A 21,253-nucleotide genomic window follows, 5' to 3' on the forward strand; every position below is an offset into this window, starting at 1 on the left:
TATTAAAAAGCAATAACGCATGGCTTAATGCGTTATATTGCAGGAGGGGGTCAGCCCCACGTGGGCGCCCCTCCATCTAACAATAATTATTATTATTATTCTGATCAGTATTGTTGCTGTGAAAGTTGAAAACAATAACCTCAGTTTGTAAAATTAATTAAGAAAATTATTATACTAATAATTTTTGCAATTAAGTCCTAAATATAAAATGACATATATATATACACATGCTATATATAATATATATATCTCATATTAATATATATGTTTGGTTTACCCTGTTTATAATTTTGCAGGAGATTAATATAATAATGATACACCAAGAAGAAATTAAGATGAATAGATCCAAAGCTTGCCGGCCTTTATAAACTTTGTTATAATATTTTTTTATCACGCGCGTGTTTGTACAAATATGTTTATATATGTATGTGAGTGTGTGCCTTATTGGGATGCTTGAATATTTTTTTTTTTTTTTGAACATAATACAACTTTCATTAACAACAAGAGTCAGTCATTACATAATTTTTTCATCATAATATCACTAGCTATTACCACAGGACAGTCCTCCATCCAAACCTTCTCCTCTCCAACATTGAAGGCTAATCTTGCAAGTTTGTGTGCAATGTTGTTTGCCTCTCTATACACAAATCGTACATCCCAATTCATTCTCTCATTCATAACTCTCCTCACATCATCAATTATACAACCATAATCAACCCCTATTTCTTCCCCACTTTTTGTAGCATTCACTATTAATAAGGAGTCTCCTTCTAACAAAACATCAGAAAAACCCATTTCACTACAAAAGGTTACTGCCCTCCTTAATCCGAGAGCTTCAGCTACGTATGGATTACTATTGTGAGTAAATCTTGTGCATAGGCAAGCCAGAACATCCCCGTTTGAGTCCCTAACCACCACGCCTATTCCAACACAATTGTTCTTTGCATCCACGGCAGCATCCCAGTTAGCTTTTATCACTGATCCACCTAGTTTTTCCCATTTAGTCATCCTCCTGTCAGTATTACTTCTCATCTGATTTGTCTGTAGCTGGTCCTGGGCCATCTTGTATTCCTCTAGTCCTTGCACAGCAGCACGAATGATATCTTTCGGGTGATCAAATTTTTTTTCAAATAATAGAGTGTTTCTTCTCATCCATAACTTCCTCATGATACAAGCTACCAATTCCACTTCATCTATCTTCAGATTAGCATTAAGCTTTCCCCACAGTTCTACAAATTCAAGCTCTGAAACACCCCATTTATGCACTGGACTATTGCCTTCAGACCACACATCTGATGCAGCTGGGCAGCTCCACACCGCATGCAATATTGTCTCCGTTTCCCTCTCACAGATTGGGCATATATCAGACTCAGTGATTTGTTTCTTATATAGATTTTGTTTTGTAGGTAACAAGTTATGAGCTGCCCTCCACAAGAAGTGCTTCACCACGTTTGGGAAATTCAACCCCCACATCATCTTCCATACATTCCCGGCACTACTTCCCTTTGATGTTTCCCCTTTCCTCTTTCTCATAACTTCATGTTCTAGGTGATAAGCACTCTTGACTGAGAACTTTCCATCTTTGGATTCCCCCCACACCACTCTATCTGTTGAACCCCATTTGCTCAATGGGATACCACATATGATTTCAGCCTCCTCCCTATCGAAAGTATAAAAAATAAGGTTCTTTTTCCACACTCCTTCTTCAGCATCAATGAGTTGCTGCACTTTAGCATCAGCAGACAGATTTTTAATCAATGATTGAACTCTATGAGAAGATTGAGTTGGTAGCCATTTATCCCCCCAAATTCTTATGTTGCTGCCATTTCCCACTCTCCACAAGAGCCCCTTTTTCAGTAGCCCCATTGAAGACCACAAGCTTCTCCATATAAAGGATGCCCCATACCCAAGATTTGCATCAACCATACCTACCTTCTTAAAATACTTGTCTTTCATAACCTTTGTCACCAAGGACTCCGATTGTTTTAGCAATCTCCAGCATTGCTTTGCAAGTATTGCCTTATTAAAGCACTCAAAATCTCGGAATCCCAGACCTCCATTGCATTTAGAAGCTTCCATGTTAGACCAACTCCTCCATTGAATCTTCTTTTCATTTTGTTTATGGCCCCACCAAAATCTTGTCAAAAGGGAAGCTAGCTCCTTACACAGTTTTTGTGGAAGTCTGAAAACACTCATAGGAAATGTAGGGATAGCTTGCACTACAGCTTTTAATAAAACCTCTTTTCCAGCTTGTGAAAGGAATGAGTTCTTCCAGCTACTCAATTTTGTCCACACTCTTTCCTTCACACTTCTAAAGGTATTGTATCTTGATCTGCCCACCATGGCTGGTAGCCCAAGATATCTTTCATAGCTGCCACATATGGACACCCCAGCTGCCCTCTTAATAATTGCTTTAGAAACACCAGCGGTATTTGAGCTAAAGAACATTGAAGTTTTTTGCATATTGAGACTCTGACCCGAAGCTTGCTCATACTTTTCCAATATTTTTTTTATTCTCATCCACTCCTCTACCTTTGCTCTTCCAAAGATTACACAGTCGTCAGCAAATAGTAGGTGGCTGATTCTAGTTCCCCCTCTTGATACATTCACTCCTCTTATTTCTCCTCTAGCATCCGCTGCGTTAATCATCGAACTCAATCCTTCAGCACAAAGGATAAATAAATAAGGGGAAATGGGATCTCCTTGTCTTATCCCCCTCGTAGGCTTCAACATCTTCCCGGGCTCCCCATTGATCAGGATTGAGTAAGACACTGATGTAGTGCACCTCATAATCAGAGATACCCATCTATCTCCAAATCCCATTTTTCTCATAATTCCCTCCAAATATCTCCACTCTATCCTATCATATGCTTTTGACATGTCTAGTTTAAGAGCCATACTGCCAACTCTACCTTTTTGTCTAGTTTTCATCGTATGCAAGGACTCATAAGCTATCATTACATTATCCGTTATTAGCCTTCCCGGAATGAAAGCACTTTGGTTGCTGGAAATGATGGCAGGCAATATCTTTTTCAGTCTATTTGCAAGAATCTTTGATGCAAGCTTGTAAAACACATTACAAAGGCTTATAGGACGGTAATCACTTGGTGCAGATGGGTTTTTGACTTTTGGGATCAAAGCTAAAAAAGTATTATTCACATCTTCATTCAAATCTCGCTCCCCATTAAGGAAATTCAACACTGCACTACTAACCTCCTCTCCCACTATGCTCCAATAGGCTTGATAAAAACAAGCGCCATATCCGTCAGGACCAGGGGATTTCAGAGATCCCATATGTTTTAGCGCTTCCTCCACCTCAATCTTAGTAAATTCCTTCTGTAGCTCTGTATTCATCACCTCAGTCACTCTCGGTTCTATCTCCTTCAGACATTCCTCAATTGCCTCTGTAGATGGCTGTGTGGAACAGAAGATTGATTTGATCATAAACAATCGACCAGCTCAGCAGCAATGTCTATACATAAATATATATATATATAGTTATATATATATATATATATAAAATATTGTCACCCATTAACGTAAGAGTGGAGCTAACTAGCTTCACATATATAGAAAATACTTTAATCACAAAAATATCATATAAAAATAAATCTACAAATTAATATGATTTAATGTGAAATATTAAATTGTAAAATTATTTTTATTATAAAATAGATCTAACAAATTTTATAAAATTACATTAATTTATGAGTTTATTCTATATAATCTATTTATATTTATAACAATTTTCTGTATATATGTATATATATATGTATAGAGTACTTACGTGTGATCAAGTGCGTGGCCAGGTCCATTGAGGAGTACTTTACTCATATATACTTATATATATGTATATGATACATACATAAATATTCACCACAAGTCCCAAATCGGAATCATCGAATATCCTGATGGTCAGTAAGCTCAAGTACTGTTCATAATTTTCATCTGTTTATTTTTTTTTCCTTGAATTTCATCGACAATCTGTAGATCATAAAGAAATTATTCTTGGACTGCGCGCGTGGCCTCTGTTAATAAATGTTGGGGTTTAGCCCAAGTCTCCGTCTGGTTTATGTTTCTTTTTAATTAATAAATGAAATTACTAACTATGAGCAACTTTGGCAATAATTTCTTACAGATGTACGTTTCATATGAAAGAATAGTACATATATATTTATGTTTTCGTAAAGTATCATTATTTAATTTGAAGTTTTTAATGGATTAATTTTCTTTTATATGATTCACATATAATATTCAGTTTCTCTCATTGAATTAAGATACATTTAATTAGTGCATGGATTATTGATAAAAATATTAATTAATTCGTATAAGATATATAAAAAAAACACACGTTTTTCATATTTTATATGATTCTGTTTATATTATATCATCAACAAATTTAAATTTGGCGTGAGTAATAACAATTCCAGTTAAGTTTTATTGAGTACTTTAACATTGTGAAGAAAACAAATTAAAAAACAGCACAGCTTGTTGGCCCTATAGAGAGATATATAGTATGTGTAGAGAAATAAATAACAAATGGAAGCGGAATTATGAGAATATGGTGACACTCCTGTGAGGGTATTTGTTCCACAAGTTGGTGATAAGTAAATGGAATTGAGTGTTTTAATTTGTGCACCAATGATCCTTATTTATAGGCCATCATGCACCGGTTGGCAAATGACATATCTATTGGTTAACCAATAGTAATCCAAATGTCACAACACATCCTATTGTGAAAGGGCACAACCAATGGTAACCCAAAGGTTACAACCTTAAGAAATGACACAACCTTTTGACTAAATCAAAAGGTTGTGTCTATTGACACTTCCTTAAATATCAACCCTTATGGGAACCATCACCATGTTAGAGAATATCATTCCAAGAAATACACTGTTTGATGATCACACCCTTTAGAATAACATCTCCCACTTGATCACACAAAACGGTGATGATCCAGTTGAGTATTTTACCTTGGTACCAATATAAGCTTTCCACTACTCAACTCTCATCTGCTACTCTTGCAGATCGGCGTCAGAGCATGACAAGCCTCTATGTGCGCACGTTTTTTTTGTCATTACCTTATTTGACCGCACCCTTTACCATATCGGCTCTCACTGATCACAAATTAGAAGTGACTTCATTTAACTAAAAAAAAAATATAGTGAACGGTATCAATTCTCTGTGACTAGATTAATAATTCATATCTCGTGATTGGATCAATTATTCATTCCCCTGTCACAATTGACGACTTCAGTCGAATACATAACACATGTATCGATCTGCACTGAATTTTCATTAAGTACTTCCTTTAGAGGCTATTCCTGAGGTTTTCTCTAATCACCTTATCAACGACTTTGCAAATGATTAACCTTTTACTTAGGTAATCAAATTACATTTCACTAAAACTTTAGTGAATGACACTGAATTTTCGTTAAATACTTACTTACCTGAGTTTTTCCTTAATCACCTTACCAGCAACTTTACCATGATTAACCTTTTACTTGGTTAATCAACCTGCACTGAAATTTCGTCAAGTACTCATCCTAAGGTCTTTCCTGAGGTTTTTATTGATTACCTTATCAGTGACTTTACAAATGACCAAAATTTTCATTTTGGTATCACCATAACTGCAATTTTTTAGGCGTCTCCAGAATTTGCTGAGTTATGCATGTTGACCAAGAGATTGTTTCACCTAAGTTTCTCTCAATCATATTCTAGTCACATGTTTTCTGAATTTTTCCAGAGATAAACCTTTAGTCATTGGATCTGCTACTATCTCGGTCGAGGAAACAAAATTCATCTTGACCTCACCTCTTTCCACTATATTTAAAATATAGTGATAATGCACATAAATGTGTTTTCCCTTGAAACTCTATGTTCCACTTTTTATTAAAGAAATGACAGACTGATTATCACAAAACACATTGATTAGTTCTGTGGATGTACCCAAATTTAAGCTTTCAACAAAGTGTTTTATCCACACCACATTACTCACTGCAGTACTACAAGCAATATACTCTGCTTCCATAGTAGACTTAGCAACACAACCATGTTTCTTACTTAACTAAGAAACTGTTGTTCCACCAAATAAAAATATATATCCAGTTATAGATTTTCTATTATCTATATCACTTCCAAAATCAGCATCACTATAGTCGATTAATTCTAGATCACTGTTTTTAAAGCACAATTTCAAATTTTTGGTATCTTGTAAATATCTTAATATACGTTTCACTGCTTGCCAATGTTCTTTACCTGGAATGGATTGAAATCTGCTTACCAATCCTACTGTATGACAAATATCTAGTCTGGTACTTATCATTGCATATATGAGGCTTCCCACAGCTTGAGCATAGGGAACTTTAAGCATTTCACTTATTTCCTCCTCATCTTTTGGACACATACTTTTATTTAAAGTATAAGCTTTGCAAATAGACGTACTTAAAGATTTATATTTTTCCATACCAAATCTTTTAAGCATTTTTTCTATATATTTTTCTTGATCTAAATACAATAGATTTGAATTTTTATCTCTAGAAATTCTTATACCAAGAACATAGGCAGCTTCACCCATGTCTTTCATTTCAAATTTAGATTTCAAGAATTCTTTTATTTCATGCATCATATATAGACAATTACCTGCCAGTAATATATCATCAACATATAATGATAATAACGTTAATTTATTATCATTTTTCCAAATGTATATACAATGATCTAGTGGACTCATTTCATATCTCATTTCCAAAATGGTTTGGTGAAATTTCAAATACCACTATCTTGAAGATTGCTTAAGTCCATACATTGACTTCCTCAACCTGTAGACTTTCTCTTCATATCCTTTAATTTGGAATCCTTCTGGTTGAATCATAAATATATAATCTTTTAATTCACCATTCAGAAAATCTGTTTTTACATCTAACTGATGTAATTCTAAATTCATCCTGGCAACAATGGACATGATGATCCTTACGAATGTGAATTTCGCCACAGGCGAATATATATCCACAAAGTCTACACCTTGTTGTTGAGTATATCCCTTGGCCACTAACCTTACTTTGTACATTTCCAAACTACCATCAATTTTAAATTTTCTTCTGAGAACTCATTTACAGCCAATAGCTTTTCTATCTTTTGGAAGATCTGTTAACTCCCAAATATTATTTTTATTTATTGATTCTATTTCATCTTTCATGGACTCAAGCCATTTATCTGAATTAATACTATTGACTGCTTCAGAAAAATTTTCAAGATCATTATCTAAAATTTTCAAACTGGTATTTAGTGCATAATAATCTTAAAATAATATTGATAGTCTTCTGGATCTTTTACTCCCACTGTCTCCAACATCAATATCTGAAGATTTATTTTCATCTGACTTTCTTTTATTTTTATTATTCTGGATTTGAATAATATCATAATTTTCATTGTCAAACTCTGTAAAGATCTGTTGATTCTTTAAATCATTTAATAAATCTATCTGATTAACATAAGTAATAAGATTCGTATTTTCCAAGAAAACGACATCCCTACTTTCTATCAATCGTTGTTCAGAATGATAAAATCTATAGCCACTTCCGTTTTCACATACCCAATAAACTTGCATTCTCAGGTTTTACTTTTTAATTTATTCTTTAGTGGTATTGGGATAAACACTTGTGCCTTACAACCCCACACTTTGAGCTTACTTAAGTCCGGTTTATGTCCCGTCTATAACTCGTAAGGTGTAAGAGGTTTCACTTTAGTTTCAACTCTATTCAATATATATATAGTAGTCGATAATGCTTCACCCCAAAAATGTATTGGTAGATCAGCATATGCCATCTTTGATAGCACCATATCCAATAGAATTCTATTTCTCATTTATGCAATGCCTTTTGTTGAGGTTTATATGGTATAGTGTAAATATGTCTTATACCATTCAATTTGCAGAAATTATCTAAAACTTTAAATTCTCCTCCTCTATCATTATTCAAACTTTTAATGGGTCTATCCAACTGAGTTTCTACTTCTAATTTAAATTCTTTAAATTTCTCAATTGTTTCAGATTTATGCTTGAGTGAGTAGATATGCCCATATCTTGAATAATCATCAGTGAAAGTAATAAAGTACTCCATTCCTCTATGAGTTTTTGTTTTAAAAGGTCCACAAACATCAGAATGTATAATTTCTAATAAAGCCGTGGATTTCCAACTTTTTGAAAAAGATTTACTACTCATTTTTTCTTTGATACACGGTTCACATATATCAAAATTATCTGAGTTTATTTGTGGTATTAATCCACTTTTACACATTCTGATCATTTTATTTTTATTTATATGGCCTAATCTTAAATGCCATAAATATGCACAATCTATAGACACATTCAAATACTAAAAAATAGGTATTTTATTAATATCAACATTTAGTATATACATATTGTGATCTTTCACGCCTTTCACTGATATATTGCCCTTACTTATTACAACGGTTTCAGACTTAAACTCAACTGTGTAGCCTTTTTTATCTAGTACAAGCATTGATACTAAATTCCTACGAATACTAGGTACATATAGAACATCACTAAGTAAAATAACGGAACCATTCACTTTGAACTTACATGTACCTTGCCCCAAGACATCGCAGTATGTATTGTTGCCCATATACACTATGTGCTCTCCTATTTGTTTATATATCTTCAAGTTTGACAAATATATCTTTGTTCCTACATATATATCTTGTTGTTGCAGAGTCAACCCACCATGAAGCTAGCCTGATACCACTGTAGAGAAATAAATAACAAATGGAAGTGGAATTATGAGAATATGGTGACACTCCAGTAAGGGTATTTGTCCCATAAGTTGGTAATGAACAAAGGGAATTGAGTGTTTTAATTTGTGCACCAATAACTCCTATTTATAGGTCATCATGCATCGGTTGGCAAATGGCACGTCCATTGGTTAACCAATGGTAACTCAAAAGTTACAACCTTAAGGAGTGACACATCCTATTGTGAAAGGGCACAACCATTGGTAAACTAATGGTAACCCAAAGGTCACAACCTTAAGAAGTGACAAAACTTTTTGACTAAAACAAAAGATTGTGTCCATTGACACTTCCTTAAACATCATCCCTTATGAGAACCATCACCATGTTAGAAAATCTCATTCTAAGGGATACACCGTTTGGTGATCACACCCTTTAAAATAACAGTATAAGCAGATCAGTAATGTAAGATATATAAATCAAAGCAATTAACCAGCTATTCATACATTCGATCTTCTCTTCGTTTACTTCTCGGATGATCATCTCCAGTACTGATGGAGCGAGGTACGTGTTACATGTCACGCATGAGTGCCACAATGCTATATGGTCATGATATTAATTACTAGATATATCGATCGGTTCTAATGCCATTTTTAATAACTTACGTACATAAAACAGCACGTGTCACGGCCTTTATATTGTTTATGCTTCAAAAAGATTAATCAAAAACTCAAATTCTTAAAATTATAGCTACTAGCTGGCCCTGTTTCTTAAAATCATTATATATAAAGCCCGAATATATAATTTAGTAAGCTGCATATATGGGGAGCTTTTAATTCGATCGGATCGGCACTTGACGGTACTATATATATAAGCATCGATCTTTGATTCTTTACCATACTCATGATGATCATGTACTCCCATTATATTGGATCATGTACTAATTATAGCTAATCATTAAGGTATAAGAAATAAATGAGTATAATGATTAAACTTCATTAATGAGTGCCAAGTCCAACCTCACTTAATCATTTTTCAAGAGATTTATATTACATATATATATATATATATATATATCTTCCAATAACTTAAAAGAAACTATATTTTTATTACTCATTAACAGTAATGAACAGTAAAGAAGTTTTTTTTTTTTTTTTTTGCATATTTGTTTGGTTTTTTTGTTTTTTTTTTGGTTCGTCCGTGTGAATGCCAGAGACGTTATACCACAATCCACGTCCCTCTCTACATCATCACAACAAAATAGTCTAATTGTAAAAGATTAAAATACTTATTTGAATATACATAAACATTAACTTAATCAAAAACATTGAAATAAATTAAATAGATGATGAAATTTTATTAAATATTTTTAAAAAATTAATCTCAACCCTTCATTTTAAGTCATTAGATTTGATTTAATAATAGAAATTTAAACAATGATTTAAACTAGTTTGAAATTTAAATAATTAATATATAAATAGCATATTATACATAAACTATCAAATTTAATTTATAAAATACCAATCTTTCATCATTAAATAAATGATGAAATTTTATTAAATATTTTTAAGAAATTAAAACTATATAAATAATTAGAACTTTAACATAATTTAAGTATGATAATATCCTTAATTAACTAAATAAATAGCATATCATACATAAACTATCAAATTTAATTTATAAAATACTAATATTCTATCATTAAATAAATGATAAAATTTTATTAAATATTTTTAAGAAATTAAAACCATATAAATAATTAGAGTTTTAACATAATTTAAATATGATAATATTCTTATTTAACTAAATTAGACAAACGTGCGTGGGGAATGAGAGAGAGGAAGAAAGGAAAAGTGAAAAAAAATGTTGGTTTTTGAGTTTTAAATTTCAACCCTTCATCTTTAATCTTCAGATTTAATCTAACGGTAGAAGTTTAAATATTGATTTAAACTAACATAAAATAGATAATTAAAATATAAATATTCTATCATACACTTAAAATTAATTTCAATTTATAAAATACTAATTTTTCATCATTAAATAAAAGATAAAGTTTTACTGAACATTTTTAAGAGAATAATATTATATCATACACTAAAAATTAACTTTAATTTATAAAATACTAATTTTTCATCATTAAATAAATGATGAAATTTTATTGTACATTTTTAAGAGAAAAAAACTATCTAATTAATTTAAATTTTTAATATAATTTAAACTTCATAATAAATGATGAACATAAATAAATTATAATTTTATTCTTATACATTAGACTATTTTAATATTTGAAGTTACACTTTATTTTTTTATTCAATTTGGCAGATGTGGCAAACGTGCTTTGCAAGTTTACCACTGCTAGTATATATATATTTATATATATATATATATATATATATATATATATATTGTAGATGCAAAACTTTGGCTAGAACTAGGTGACTAGGTTGATAAGTTTGGATATGACGAATAAGATGATAGAGTTTATCTTATCTTTTATTTTGAAATTTGAATGAATGTAAAACACTTTGACTTTATCTATGGTTATTTCGATTTTATCTAGAAGTTGTTAGGAAGTGTTTTAAATAAGTCAAAAGTGTAGAAGTCAAGTTCCAAAAAATAGATCTTATCTAGAGAAGAATTTGAATGTAAAATTGCCAATGTTGAGAAGATAAGTATTAGGTGCCAGCAAAATCCGTCAGAAGAATTTGCCAGTAAAGTTTCACTGTGATTCAAACTATTATTAGATTTGATTCGTCAATAGAGTTCTACTGCGAGTCAAATTCCTATCAGATTGTTTATTTAAGAGATCTTACTAGTTAGGATATATAGAGATTTTGGCCTTGGCGATTTTGGAGAGTCTTTCTGAGTATGACTCAAACTCCTGTCAGATTTGTTTTGTCAATAGAGTTCTACTGCGAGTCAAATTCCTATCAGATTGTTTATTTAAGAGATCTTACTGGTTTGGATCTATAGAGATTTCGGCTTTGGAGATTTTGGAGAGTCTTTCCGAGTACTTATGTGTGAGAAAATTATCTTAAGAATTATTTAGTTATTTTTCTCTCATTGAGTGTGATCGTGCTCCATGTTGGAGATAGAGAGATCGTGATTCAGCCACTGAAGTCGTGAGATTTGGGGCGGGTGGCTAAGGGTGGAAATAGAATTTAGTGCTGCCTGCTGTGAGTCGTGAGATCATAAAATCAGAAATATTAACAATTGAATATGAAGATAAATTAGAATTATAAACAATAAACAAAAGTTGAAATTACAAAGAACCAATAGAAATGAAAAAGTTACAAATTAAAATCTGACTAACCAAGATGAGAAGGGGATCAAGATTTAAGATGTGAGATTGAGAATATATCATTTGAATTTTGGCTTGGAATTAGAATTGAAATTTAATGCTTGAGATGTGCGTATGACAGTAAGATTATAAAAACAATTAGATACAAAAAATTATATAAATGCGAAAAAAATTAAAGGACAATACAAATTGTACAAACCTATGTCAAATGACAATGGTGGGTCAGGGTCTAATATGATGAAGTCATACTGCAGTGGATGTAGACGTCTTATCATGCATGGCTACAACAATTAAATTTGAAATTAATACTGATGAAATGAATATGACAAAAAATCAAAATAATAAAATGAAATCAACGATTACCATATCTAGACTGATCACCACCCTCCTCCTCGTCTGCCCCATTAAAGTCAAGAATATCCGGAATATGAATTTGAGTCCCTTTAATCCAATTCTGCGTGCAAATCAATGCCTCCACAGTGGTAGGGGACAAAAAACTCTGGAATGGATCCAATATGCATCATTTGGTACTAAAGGCCGACTTTGAGGCTACGGTACTAATAGGGATGACCAAAATCCTGTGGGCTATCTCTCCAAGAATATGATACTTCACGGCATTAGTTTTCCACCAAATTAAAATTTTTTAATTATTAATTACTCATTATTATATAATGAATAAATAGATAATCCAATATGAAAATTTGATATGAATAGCTAAAGTCAAATTCATCTTATATTATTTTATTGTTATATAATGAAAAAATAGTTATTTCAGTGTGGAGACTTATGTGAATGGAATAGCCAAAAGTCAAATTCTTCTTACATTCATCAAAAGTGTCATTTAGTTTTGGCTAATTCATTGAGGATGCTTTTAGAGATATATAATATTTTTGAACCAAAAAAGGAAATAAATAAGTTAGAGAACAAATAAATAAAATTAAAGTAATATTTTATTAGTTAATTTAGATAAAAAAAAGTTTTAATTATAAAATATTTTGTAAAACCAAACCTATTATAAAATAAAGTGTATTGATGAGATGTAATATATTTGATTATAAAATTATTTTTATTACAAAAGATAAATCCAGTGTAATTCACGAACCAAAGCAATACACACGTGGCTGTACCGAAGAACATCGTATTTAATAATTTATTATCATCTGATCCCACCACTTTGTAGGCGGCTGTCAGTTGAGTTGCTTCATCTTTTTGCCTTTAAGGTCACGACATTTATATAGTCGTAAAACGAACACTCGGTGACCGGCTTGCTCTGCATTGCACCGTCGCTCCACGGAGATCAATTGGAGAATGAAGCTGAACGAGCCTTTCTGTGCGCCTGCAACCTCTCTCTGGTCAATTCATTCAGTGTCATCTCTCTTAGGTCCACCAAAACTCTCTCTCCACCCTTTACACTAGCTGCATGTAGCACCTTCATTACCCTTAACATAGCCCAAAGCTTCTCTCCCTTTCTGCCCTCTACGCCCATTTTCAACCACCACGCTACCATCTTCTCTCTTTGCCGTCGCCAAGAACTCTGCAGGTGAGCCCTTGATGCTGCTCAGCCGTTTGACTATGAATTCAAGCTCGCTGCTCATCATGCTCTTTTCCACTCCAGCCAGTATCTCAAGATTGCCATCATTGGCTTCGGAAACTTTGGGCAGTTGCTGGCAACCACCGCTGGCAACCACCCTTGTCCGCCGAGGCCACACCGTACTCGCCCACTTTCGCTCTGACTACTCCGACGCCGCCAAGTCCCTCGACATTTCCTTCTTTTCTGACCCCCATGACCTTTGCGAAGAACACCCAGACGTCATTTTGCTCTGTACGTCTGTAATCTCCACTAAATGGGTCCTCAGCTCCCTCCCTCTCTAGCGACTCAAGTGTAACACCTTGTTCATCGACGTTCTTTCTGTCAAGGAGTTTCCCAGAAACAAACTTCTCAAACTTTTGCTTGCTGATTTTGATGTGATTTGCTCTCACCCAATGTTTGGACCCCAAAGTGCTAGACACAACTGGAACGGACGTGCCTTTGTTTACGAAAAGGTTTGAATTGGCGATGAAGAATCGAGGATTTCGTGGTGCGAGAAGTTCCTCGATATTTTTGCGAGAGAAGGGTGTAGAATGGTGGAGATGTGCTGCGAGGAGCATGACAAGCACGCTGCGGGGTCGCAGTTTATTACCCATACGATTGGGAGGGTCTTGGTTGAGAACACGGTCGAGGACAGCTTTGATTTGTATTACGCGATATTCATATACAATAAGAGTGCTTTGGAGATGTTGGAGAGGCTGTATTTGAGTTTCGAGGCGTTGAAGAATGAGCTATTCGGCCAGTTGCATAATGTGGTGAGGAAACAATTGTTTGAAAAGGTGCAGAATTCGCAAGACAGTTATGCTTGGCCTCGAAATGGTGTTGCATTGTCTTCTTCTGTATTGGTTGTGAGGTAAAACTTGTAAATACTTAAAATTGGTATGGAGTTCCTTTTAATTCTGACATGTTGGAGGAGAAAAACTGATATTCTATTCTAGAGGGAAGAGAGGAGAGACTATTTCTGAAATTTTTCTAAGTGAGTTACTTCTCAAGTAGCTTACTTTGTACCAATGCATACATGGGTATTTATAGGCTTGTAAATTCATCTAACATTTACTCTAATACATGAACTTTCCTAGTAAATGAATATCCAAGTACATGAATACCTCAAATACATGAATCCCCAAATACAGAGATCAGGAACAACTATCACATTTGTAATAATAGAAGGATGGGTCATACAAGTTGCATCTGTTGGAGATTCCCGTTGCATCATACTTGAACCTGCTGAACGTGGTATTTATATGGACTGTGTTGGTATTTTTGTGGACTGTGTTTGTATTTATATGGACCGTGTTGTTAATATTTATTGACTTTTAGAACTTTGAATGGTAAAACATGCATGACATGCACTAGCAATTTTTTTTTATTTATTCTATTGATTGCGAATATTGATATAGTAGACGCATTATTTTTACAAAGCGTGCAGATCTAAGAAATATATGAATTGTATTTACAAAAAAAAATATAATATAATATTATTATTTTAATTTTAAAATAATTAGATTTACCTGACTAAAAATTAATACTATAATAAAAAATTGAGATTCTAACCAAATTTTAGATTTGGCCATTGCCAATGCTGTTAAAGGCCATAAGATCATTAGTATTAGCTTCATCAAAAGCCTAACCAAATGTAAAATTTGATGAATTTCATCAAAATAGGACTGCATTGGATTAATCAAATAGATAAATGTGAAACTTTGAGCTACAGTAAATTTATAGGTTTCTTCAAATTTGAAGGTCTACTATTCATTCATCAAATCTATTTTTTATTCACTTTTAATCTCTAAAGGTCTTTTTTATTCACGTTTAATCTTCAACCGTCTTGTAATAATAATGTAAGAATCAAATTAAATTATTAATCAACATATGATTTGTGTAATTGTAAAATATGAAAAAAAATAAAAATATTTTTATTAAAAAAAAATATTATATTATTATTTTGATGAATTCAATGACTAATTCAATGTGAAGTTATGGCTAGAAAAGTTTTAGATTTATAAAAATTATGTACTTTTTATCAAATTTTAGAGATAATTTTGATGAAGTCAATGCTAATGCACTAAATACGGGCTTGTAGATGATGGTTGAGATTTTGTTCCTTTTTTTATTATTGTTTTTTAGTAGTTCAAATTAGCAATCGCTGAGATCATGTGGTGAAAAGTTTTCCCCTTTTCTTTGGCTATTGGTGGGATTACATCAAAACTTGTTCAATCAGCATTAGGGGTGTAATCGGTCCGGTCTGATCCGGTTTTGGATAAAATTTAGGACCGAACCGGAATGTACCGGTTTTGTATTTTTTAAAACCGATTACGCACCGGTTACTCTCTTAAACCGGTACTTCCGGTTTTACCGGTTTCCGGTCCGGTCCGGTTTTTCGGTTTTTTTAAAATGTAAATTTCATAATTTGTCATTAAAAATTTGTTTATAAAAAAAAAAAATTGATTTAAAAAAAACTGTTTTATACTTTTATTAATATATTAGACTATATAATAGTATTAATATTAGACTATTGGTATAGTTATAAGTTATATATTAGTATTAGTTATAAACTTTTAGTGATTTAGTATTAACATTTTATGTAATAATTTATAAATTATAAGAAGAAATTATTTCATATATGAATATATATGTTATATATAAAATTTCACATAAAAATTTATAATTATACATTATATATAAAACTTATATATATATATATATATATTAATATTTAATATATATAAAATATTTTGTATAAAATTTATATATAAAAATATTATTTTTTATTTTTTTTAATCAATCGGTCCAGTCCGGTCCAAAAAATCCCAGAACCGGAACCGAAACCGGATTAGAATCGGCCGATTTTTATATTTTAAAAATCGATTCCGAACCGAACCGATTCAAAACTAATAAAATCGATCCGATTCGATCTGATCTGATCCAGTTTTCTGATTTGAGTTTACACCCCTCATCAGCATGGATAAATAGTGGGCTTGAAGTCCTTTGGGGATGGGCATGCCGCATGCGTCATGCTAGAAATACAATATTCACAATGATTTTTCATCAAGCTTTTTAGTTCAAACTTTCAGGTCTCGGGATAATGCTCAACCATATTACAAAGGCCAGTTCTCCGACCGCTTTGATGACAACTCGAAACTAAAAATTGCAATAGTTGGATTTGGAAACTTTGGTGACTTGGTCAGTTCCTTGCAAAAACCATTGCACGCCAAGGGCACACGGTTTTCGCGTATTCTGGATCGGACTACTCTGATATAGCTAAAAAATTAGGGGTTTCTTACTTCTCTGATGCAGATGATCTTTGTGAAGAGCATCCAGAAGTGATTCTTCTTTTCACTTCCATTCTTTCTACTGAGAAAGTTCTGAAGTCATTGCCGCTTCAAAGATTGAAAAGGAGTACTCTGTTTGTGGATGTACTTTCTGTGAAAGAATTTCCAAGAAGTTTGTTTCTTCAAAATCTGCCACCATATTTTGATGTTCTCTGCACACATCCTATGTTTGGACCCGAGAGTGGTAAAAATGGGTGGAATGATCTTTCTTTTGTTTATGATAGGGTTAGGGTTGGAAGTCAGGAATCAAGAGTATCACGGTGCGACCGGTTTCTTGATATTTTGGCACGAGAAGGGTGCCGAATGGTGGAAATGTCTTGTGCAGAGCATGATTGGCATGCGGCAGGGTCACAGTTCATCACTCACACAATGGGAAGGGTTTTGGAAAAGTTAGGGTTGGAGTCAACACCAATTAACACAAAGGGTTGCGAGACACTGTTGAGTTTGGTGGAGAATACTGCAGGGGATAGCTTTGACCTTTACTATGGCTTGTTCATGTACAATGTAAATGCGATGCAACAGCTAGAGAGGTTGGACCATTCTTTTGAATTGTTGAAGAAGCAGCTCTTTGGGCGGTTACATGGTGTTCTTCGGAGCAACTGTTTGAGAATGCAGAGAAGCTCCAAATTCCGTGGGAAAGACAAGTGTTGCCACAAGTATCTCAAAGCAGTGCTGCATTGGCATCTTCTTTGGAGACTGTCCAAAAGAATTGAGTTCCATGTTCCTGCCATTTCGCAAGCGGTACTCGTACGTCTTCATGAATTAAAAAAATTAAATAAAAGCATGGTTTGGAAGTTTGAACCCTGAGATTTTTAAGGTTCAAGTACTTTGGCTTTGCTAGATTGCTTCCTGCATGTAACTAGTGGCTGATATAGTTATTTGAGATTTTATGTGCAATATTCAGATCCTTAGTTGTGTCATTGCTGGTACCTAGATTTGGAAAATAAAATCCAATTTGAGGATTCAACATTCTATTATCAAATATAGTGTGCTCTTAGTAGCTGGTTTGAAATTTTAGTTTAGCCCCTTATCCTGCTCTCCATTGTCTAGAACTGTCCTCTCGATTTTTGTTTCTTGTAAAATTTGGTTGCCGGATGAAATCTCATTCAGAATTTCTGGAGCCATTGGCTTGGTTTTTTCTTATATTCACTCTTTTATGAAGCAAATTAAAACAAATATCGACAACAGGAACCTCCATAATTATGTGTAACTTAGGTAAAGGGATGCACCAGTAATAAGCGATTAATTGAAGTTTGAGGCACTAAAAGGACAAGGGAAGGTAAAGAAAGAATCAAGGTTGGAGGCGGCTAGAGATGACATTGTGGCCTGTAATGTTAGGCACAATACGAGTCTTGATAGAGCTGCCAAAAATTTATTGATTTCCTCAAGTTTTGATTATTTTAGTTTGTTGGAGGATATGTTGTTCCTCCATTTAGGTTTCAATTTTTTGGAATCTGGTTGATGTGTCAGTTATCCAAGTAATTGTTAAGGTGTAAGTTAGGAAAGAGTTGTGCTCTTTCAACATGTTTCTTATTCATACTGATGTGAGCTCTGACATGAATGAAGTTCTTATCTTTGTCCTGGTTAGTTCTTCTTTTTTTTTTGGGCCAAGTTTGAATATCTTCTCTACTTGAGTTTTTGTGTGTAAATGTCAAACAGAGATCAAATTAGATCAACTTATACATAAAGCATCAACTTTCTTTTGAGCATGCATTGGGCTGAGAGAAATTCCTCTTCCAATGTTTTCATAGCATTTGTTTGTATTAAAAGAACGATATCAAGGTACTAGGCAAACATTCAGGATATAAATCCTGCTTGCAAACTGTTGATATGCGTCAGTGCCTCAGTGGTGTACTGCTTTTGATGAAAGATAAAATGATGGGTAGCTCAGCCAAATGAAACTGAGACCACAGCAACAAGTCATTCTCATGTCTACAAGTTCTAATGAGAGTGTGATTATGACAGTGAAACATGAGCCGGCTGAGGATGCAAGTTTTATCTGTTGGGGGAGGAGGAGGACGTACTCCCCTGTCCCTTGTGTTCGCTTTTTTCTACTGGGGAAGGAAGGCTTCTTTTCTTGAGATATATCAAATCAGCATCATTCAACTCTATTCATCCCGCTTCTATCATTTAATGGCCAAGGGGTCACGATAAAATGGTAAGACACAAGGTCTATAACAAAGCTGTTGCCATTATGTCCATCGAAAAATTCTTTCAATCATCTTTGCTTACAAACCACTAAAGATTTTCATAACAGAAATTAAATTTTTGCTGCATCAATTGGCCTCTTACCTTGCTGGTAGTTCTGGAAGTAGATATCTACATAATTTTTTACTTTCTTGTATAATCTTGGCCGTGACTTGTTGACCAGCCCATCAACCGGTTCAATCTCTTTTTCTGATTCTGGAATACAGAAAACAGCCAAAGAAATCCTCTCCCTTTCTGAGTTTGTCACCACCCTATGTAGTGGGCTCTTGAATATTCCATTACTCATTATCTGCATATGATACAGAACCAGTTAGTGTGCCCAGTAGGCACTTCAAACCTGAGAAGCTACTCTTAGTTGTTTTGCTGATATTTTTTTTTGCTGAATACTACTCTATTCTAGTTACCTCTACTTGATCACCAACATTAATGAGAAGAGCTTCAGGAATGATTGGAACTTTATTCCATTGATTATCTTTCTGGAATTGAAGACCTTCCACTTCTTTGTCTTGCAAGAGAATAGTGATTGCCGATCCATCTGCATGTGGTTTGACACCAAGAACGAGATCTGGCCTTGGACATTTTGGGCAGTAGTTAAATCTTGCAGTCATTGTTGGTCGTTTTCCATATTGGTCCAAAAAGCAGTTATCCTCTAAGTTCAGCGACCTAGCCATGGCCTTAAGCACTACTTCATTAATCAGTTTTATCTTGAAGGTATAATCATGAAGAAGGTCCCTGCAGTGTTTGTGAATGATTAAATTACATTATTCAACATGCATCTTGTTCTTTAACTGTTGAAACGTGGGATCAAGAAACCAAGCAGATGAAGTTGATGAACAGATACTACATAAGCTAAACTGTATTATATAACTTTCATCTTTGTATTCACATAATGCCTTTTCCAACACACTTTTCTGAAGTCAGAAGTTTTTTTTGCATATATTCCTGTTTAGGTAAAACTTGAATAATTGTTTAGGTAAAGCAATTTATTCTCTTAATACTGTTGATACTTTGAACGGATGAACAGTCATCATGAACATCAGCCATTCATTTAAATAACTGAAATTTCTTGAACTGTTATTTGTTTGCAGATGGTTACCTAAAATCATGAGGAATTTCAGGCCAAAACTTCAGCCTTCGCTGGTCTTCTGGATTTACAGTAAGATACAAGCGGTCAGACCAATCGGGTATTTGTTGTGCTGAAAGGATCATGCCATTTCCATACCCGTCAATGTCATCAACTTCTCTGGAGTACTTTTGCTTCTCTCCCACTGGAAGTGCGAAAAATTGTTTCGTTACTGCACGAAGTTCGTCTAGGAATGAACTTGTTATGCCATGGTTTATTGCCTGAAACACAATCAACCTTTGAGATACTTTGCACACGGTTGGAACTCAGAGAAAAAAGATATATACAGATACGAATAATCTCTCATACAACATATGAGTACAATCCCCCCCACCCCCCGGATCGATATCTGAAATTGCCCTGAAATATAGGTCAAAGAACTATGTTCATTTGACTGTAGCTTAGAAGTACTGTTTTTATGATAATATTGGGGTATATGAATCATCAGGATACAGAAATTCTTGAGCTAGTATTGGTTTAGAAATATGGTTTTTATGATCTATGATATACGGAGAAAATAGGATCAATATGTGTATATATATATATATTTAGGTACGAAGGCTTCCATTTTATGACAGAAAAGAAAAAGGTGTGAGACCTGAAAGCAGCCCCAAGAGCTTAGAGCGGATCGAAGTTTCTCCAGCTCCTCTCTGCTGGTCAACGAAGAAGTGAGCAGGCTAAGATCGACAACAGGAACCTCCATCAATGGAACATCCAAGACTCCACCGTCACCATCCTTGTGAATATATTTCTCTGGAAGTTCTTCGCCATTGATGACCAGTTCTTGGACATATTCGGCCATATCACCTTGTGATCAAGCAGGCTGTATGTTTAGGCTCTGTTCTTCTGACTGACTTCAACACTAGAGAATATGTATTTCAAAGGGCAAAATCCAAAGGGTGGTTCTTAAAGGCAAAACACAAAATTTTATTTTCATTTCATCTCATCATTAC

General features: G+C 33.7%; 2 protein-coding genes across 2 annotated transcripts; one reads left to right on the forward strand and one right to left on the reverse strand.

The window, feature by feature from the left end:
- The first annotated feature begins 14,170 nt into the window (after positions 1–14,170).
- LOC108995599 (arogenate dehydrogenase 1, chloroplastic-like) lies at positions 14,171–20,347 on the forward strand. The gene is given in 4 exon segments (XM_035689304.1): positions 14,171–14,490; positions 16,712–16,811; positions 16,814–17,710; positions 20,266–20,347. Coding segments are annotated over 4 exon segments (1,329 nt in total). The 3' UTR covers positions 20,278–20,347.
- LOC108995640 (protein SRG1-like) lies at positions 19,141–21,216 on the reverse strand. Its single transcript, XM_018971230.2, has 4 exons — positions 20,899–21,216; positions 20,274–20,521; positions 19,582–19,909; positions 19,141–19,466 (listed from the first exon to the last, which is right to left on the reverse strand). Exons 1-4 carry the CDS (start codon positions 21,100–21,102, stop codon positions 19,230–19,232), a joined length of 1,017 nt encoding a protein of 338 aa, XP_018826775.1. The 5' UTR covers positions 21,103–21,216; the 3' UTR covers positions 19,141–19,229.
- Between the last annotated feature and the right edge of the window lie 37 nt (positions 21,217–21,253).

Source organism: Juglans regia, chromosome 1 (genome assembly GCF_001411555.2).
Source record: "Juglans regia cultivar Chandler chromosome 1, Walnut 2.0, whole genome shotgun sequence".
Taxonomy (NCBI): domain Eukaryota; kingdom Viridiplantae; phylum Streptophyta; class Magnoliopsida; order Fagales; family Juglandaceae; genus Juglans; species Juglans regia.

Excerpts from the sequence above, each read along its gene's own strand:
- LOC108995640 (XM_018971230.2), bottom strand. The coding sequence starts at position 21,102 with ATGGCCGAATATGTCCAAGAACTGGTCATCAATGGCGAAGAACTTCCA. Across the intron at positions 20,522-20,898 it reads GCTCTTGGGGCTGCTTTCAG|GCAATAAACCATGGCATAAC; the intron begins GTCTCACACCTT and ends ATTGTGTTTCAG. Across the intron at positions 19,467-19,581 it reads ATGTTGGTGATCAAGTAGAG|ATAATGAGTAATGGAATATT; the intron begins GTAACTAGAATA and ends TATCATATGCAG.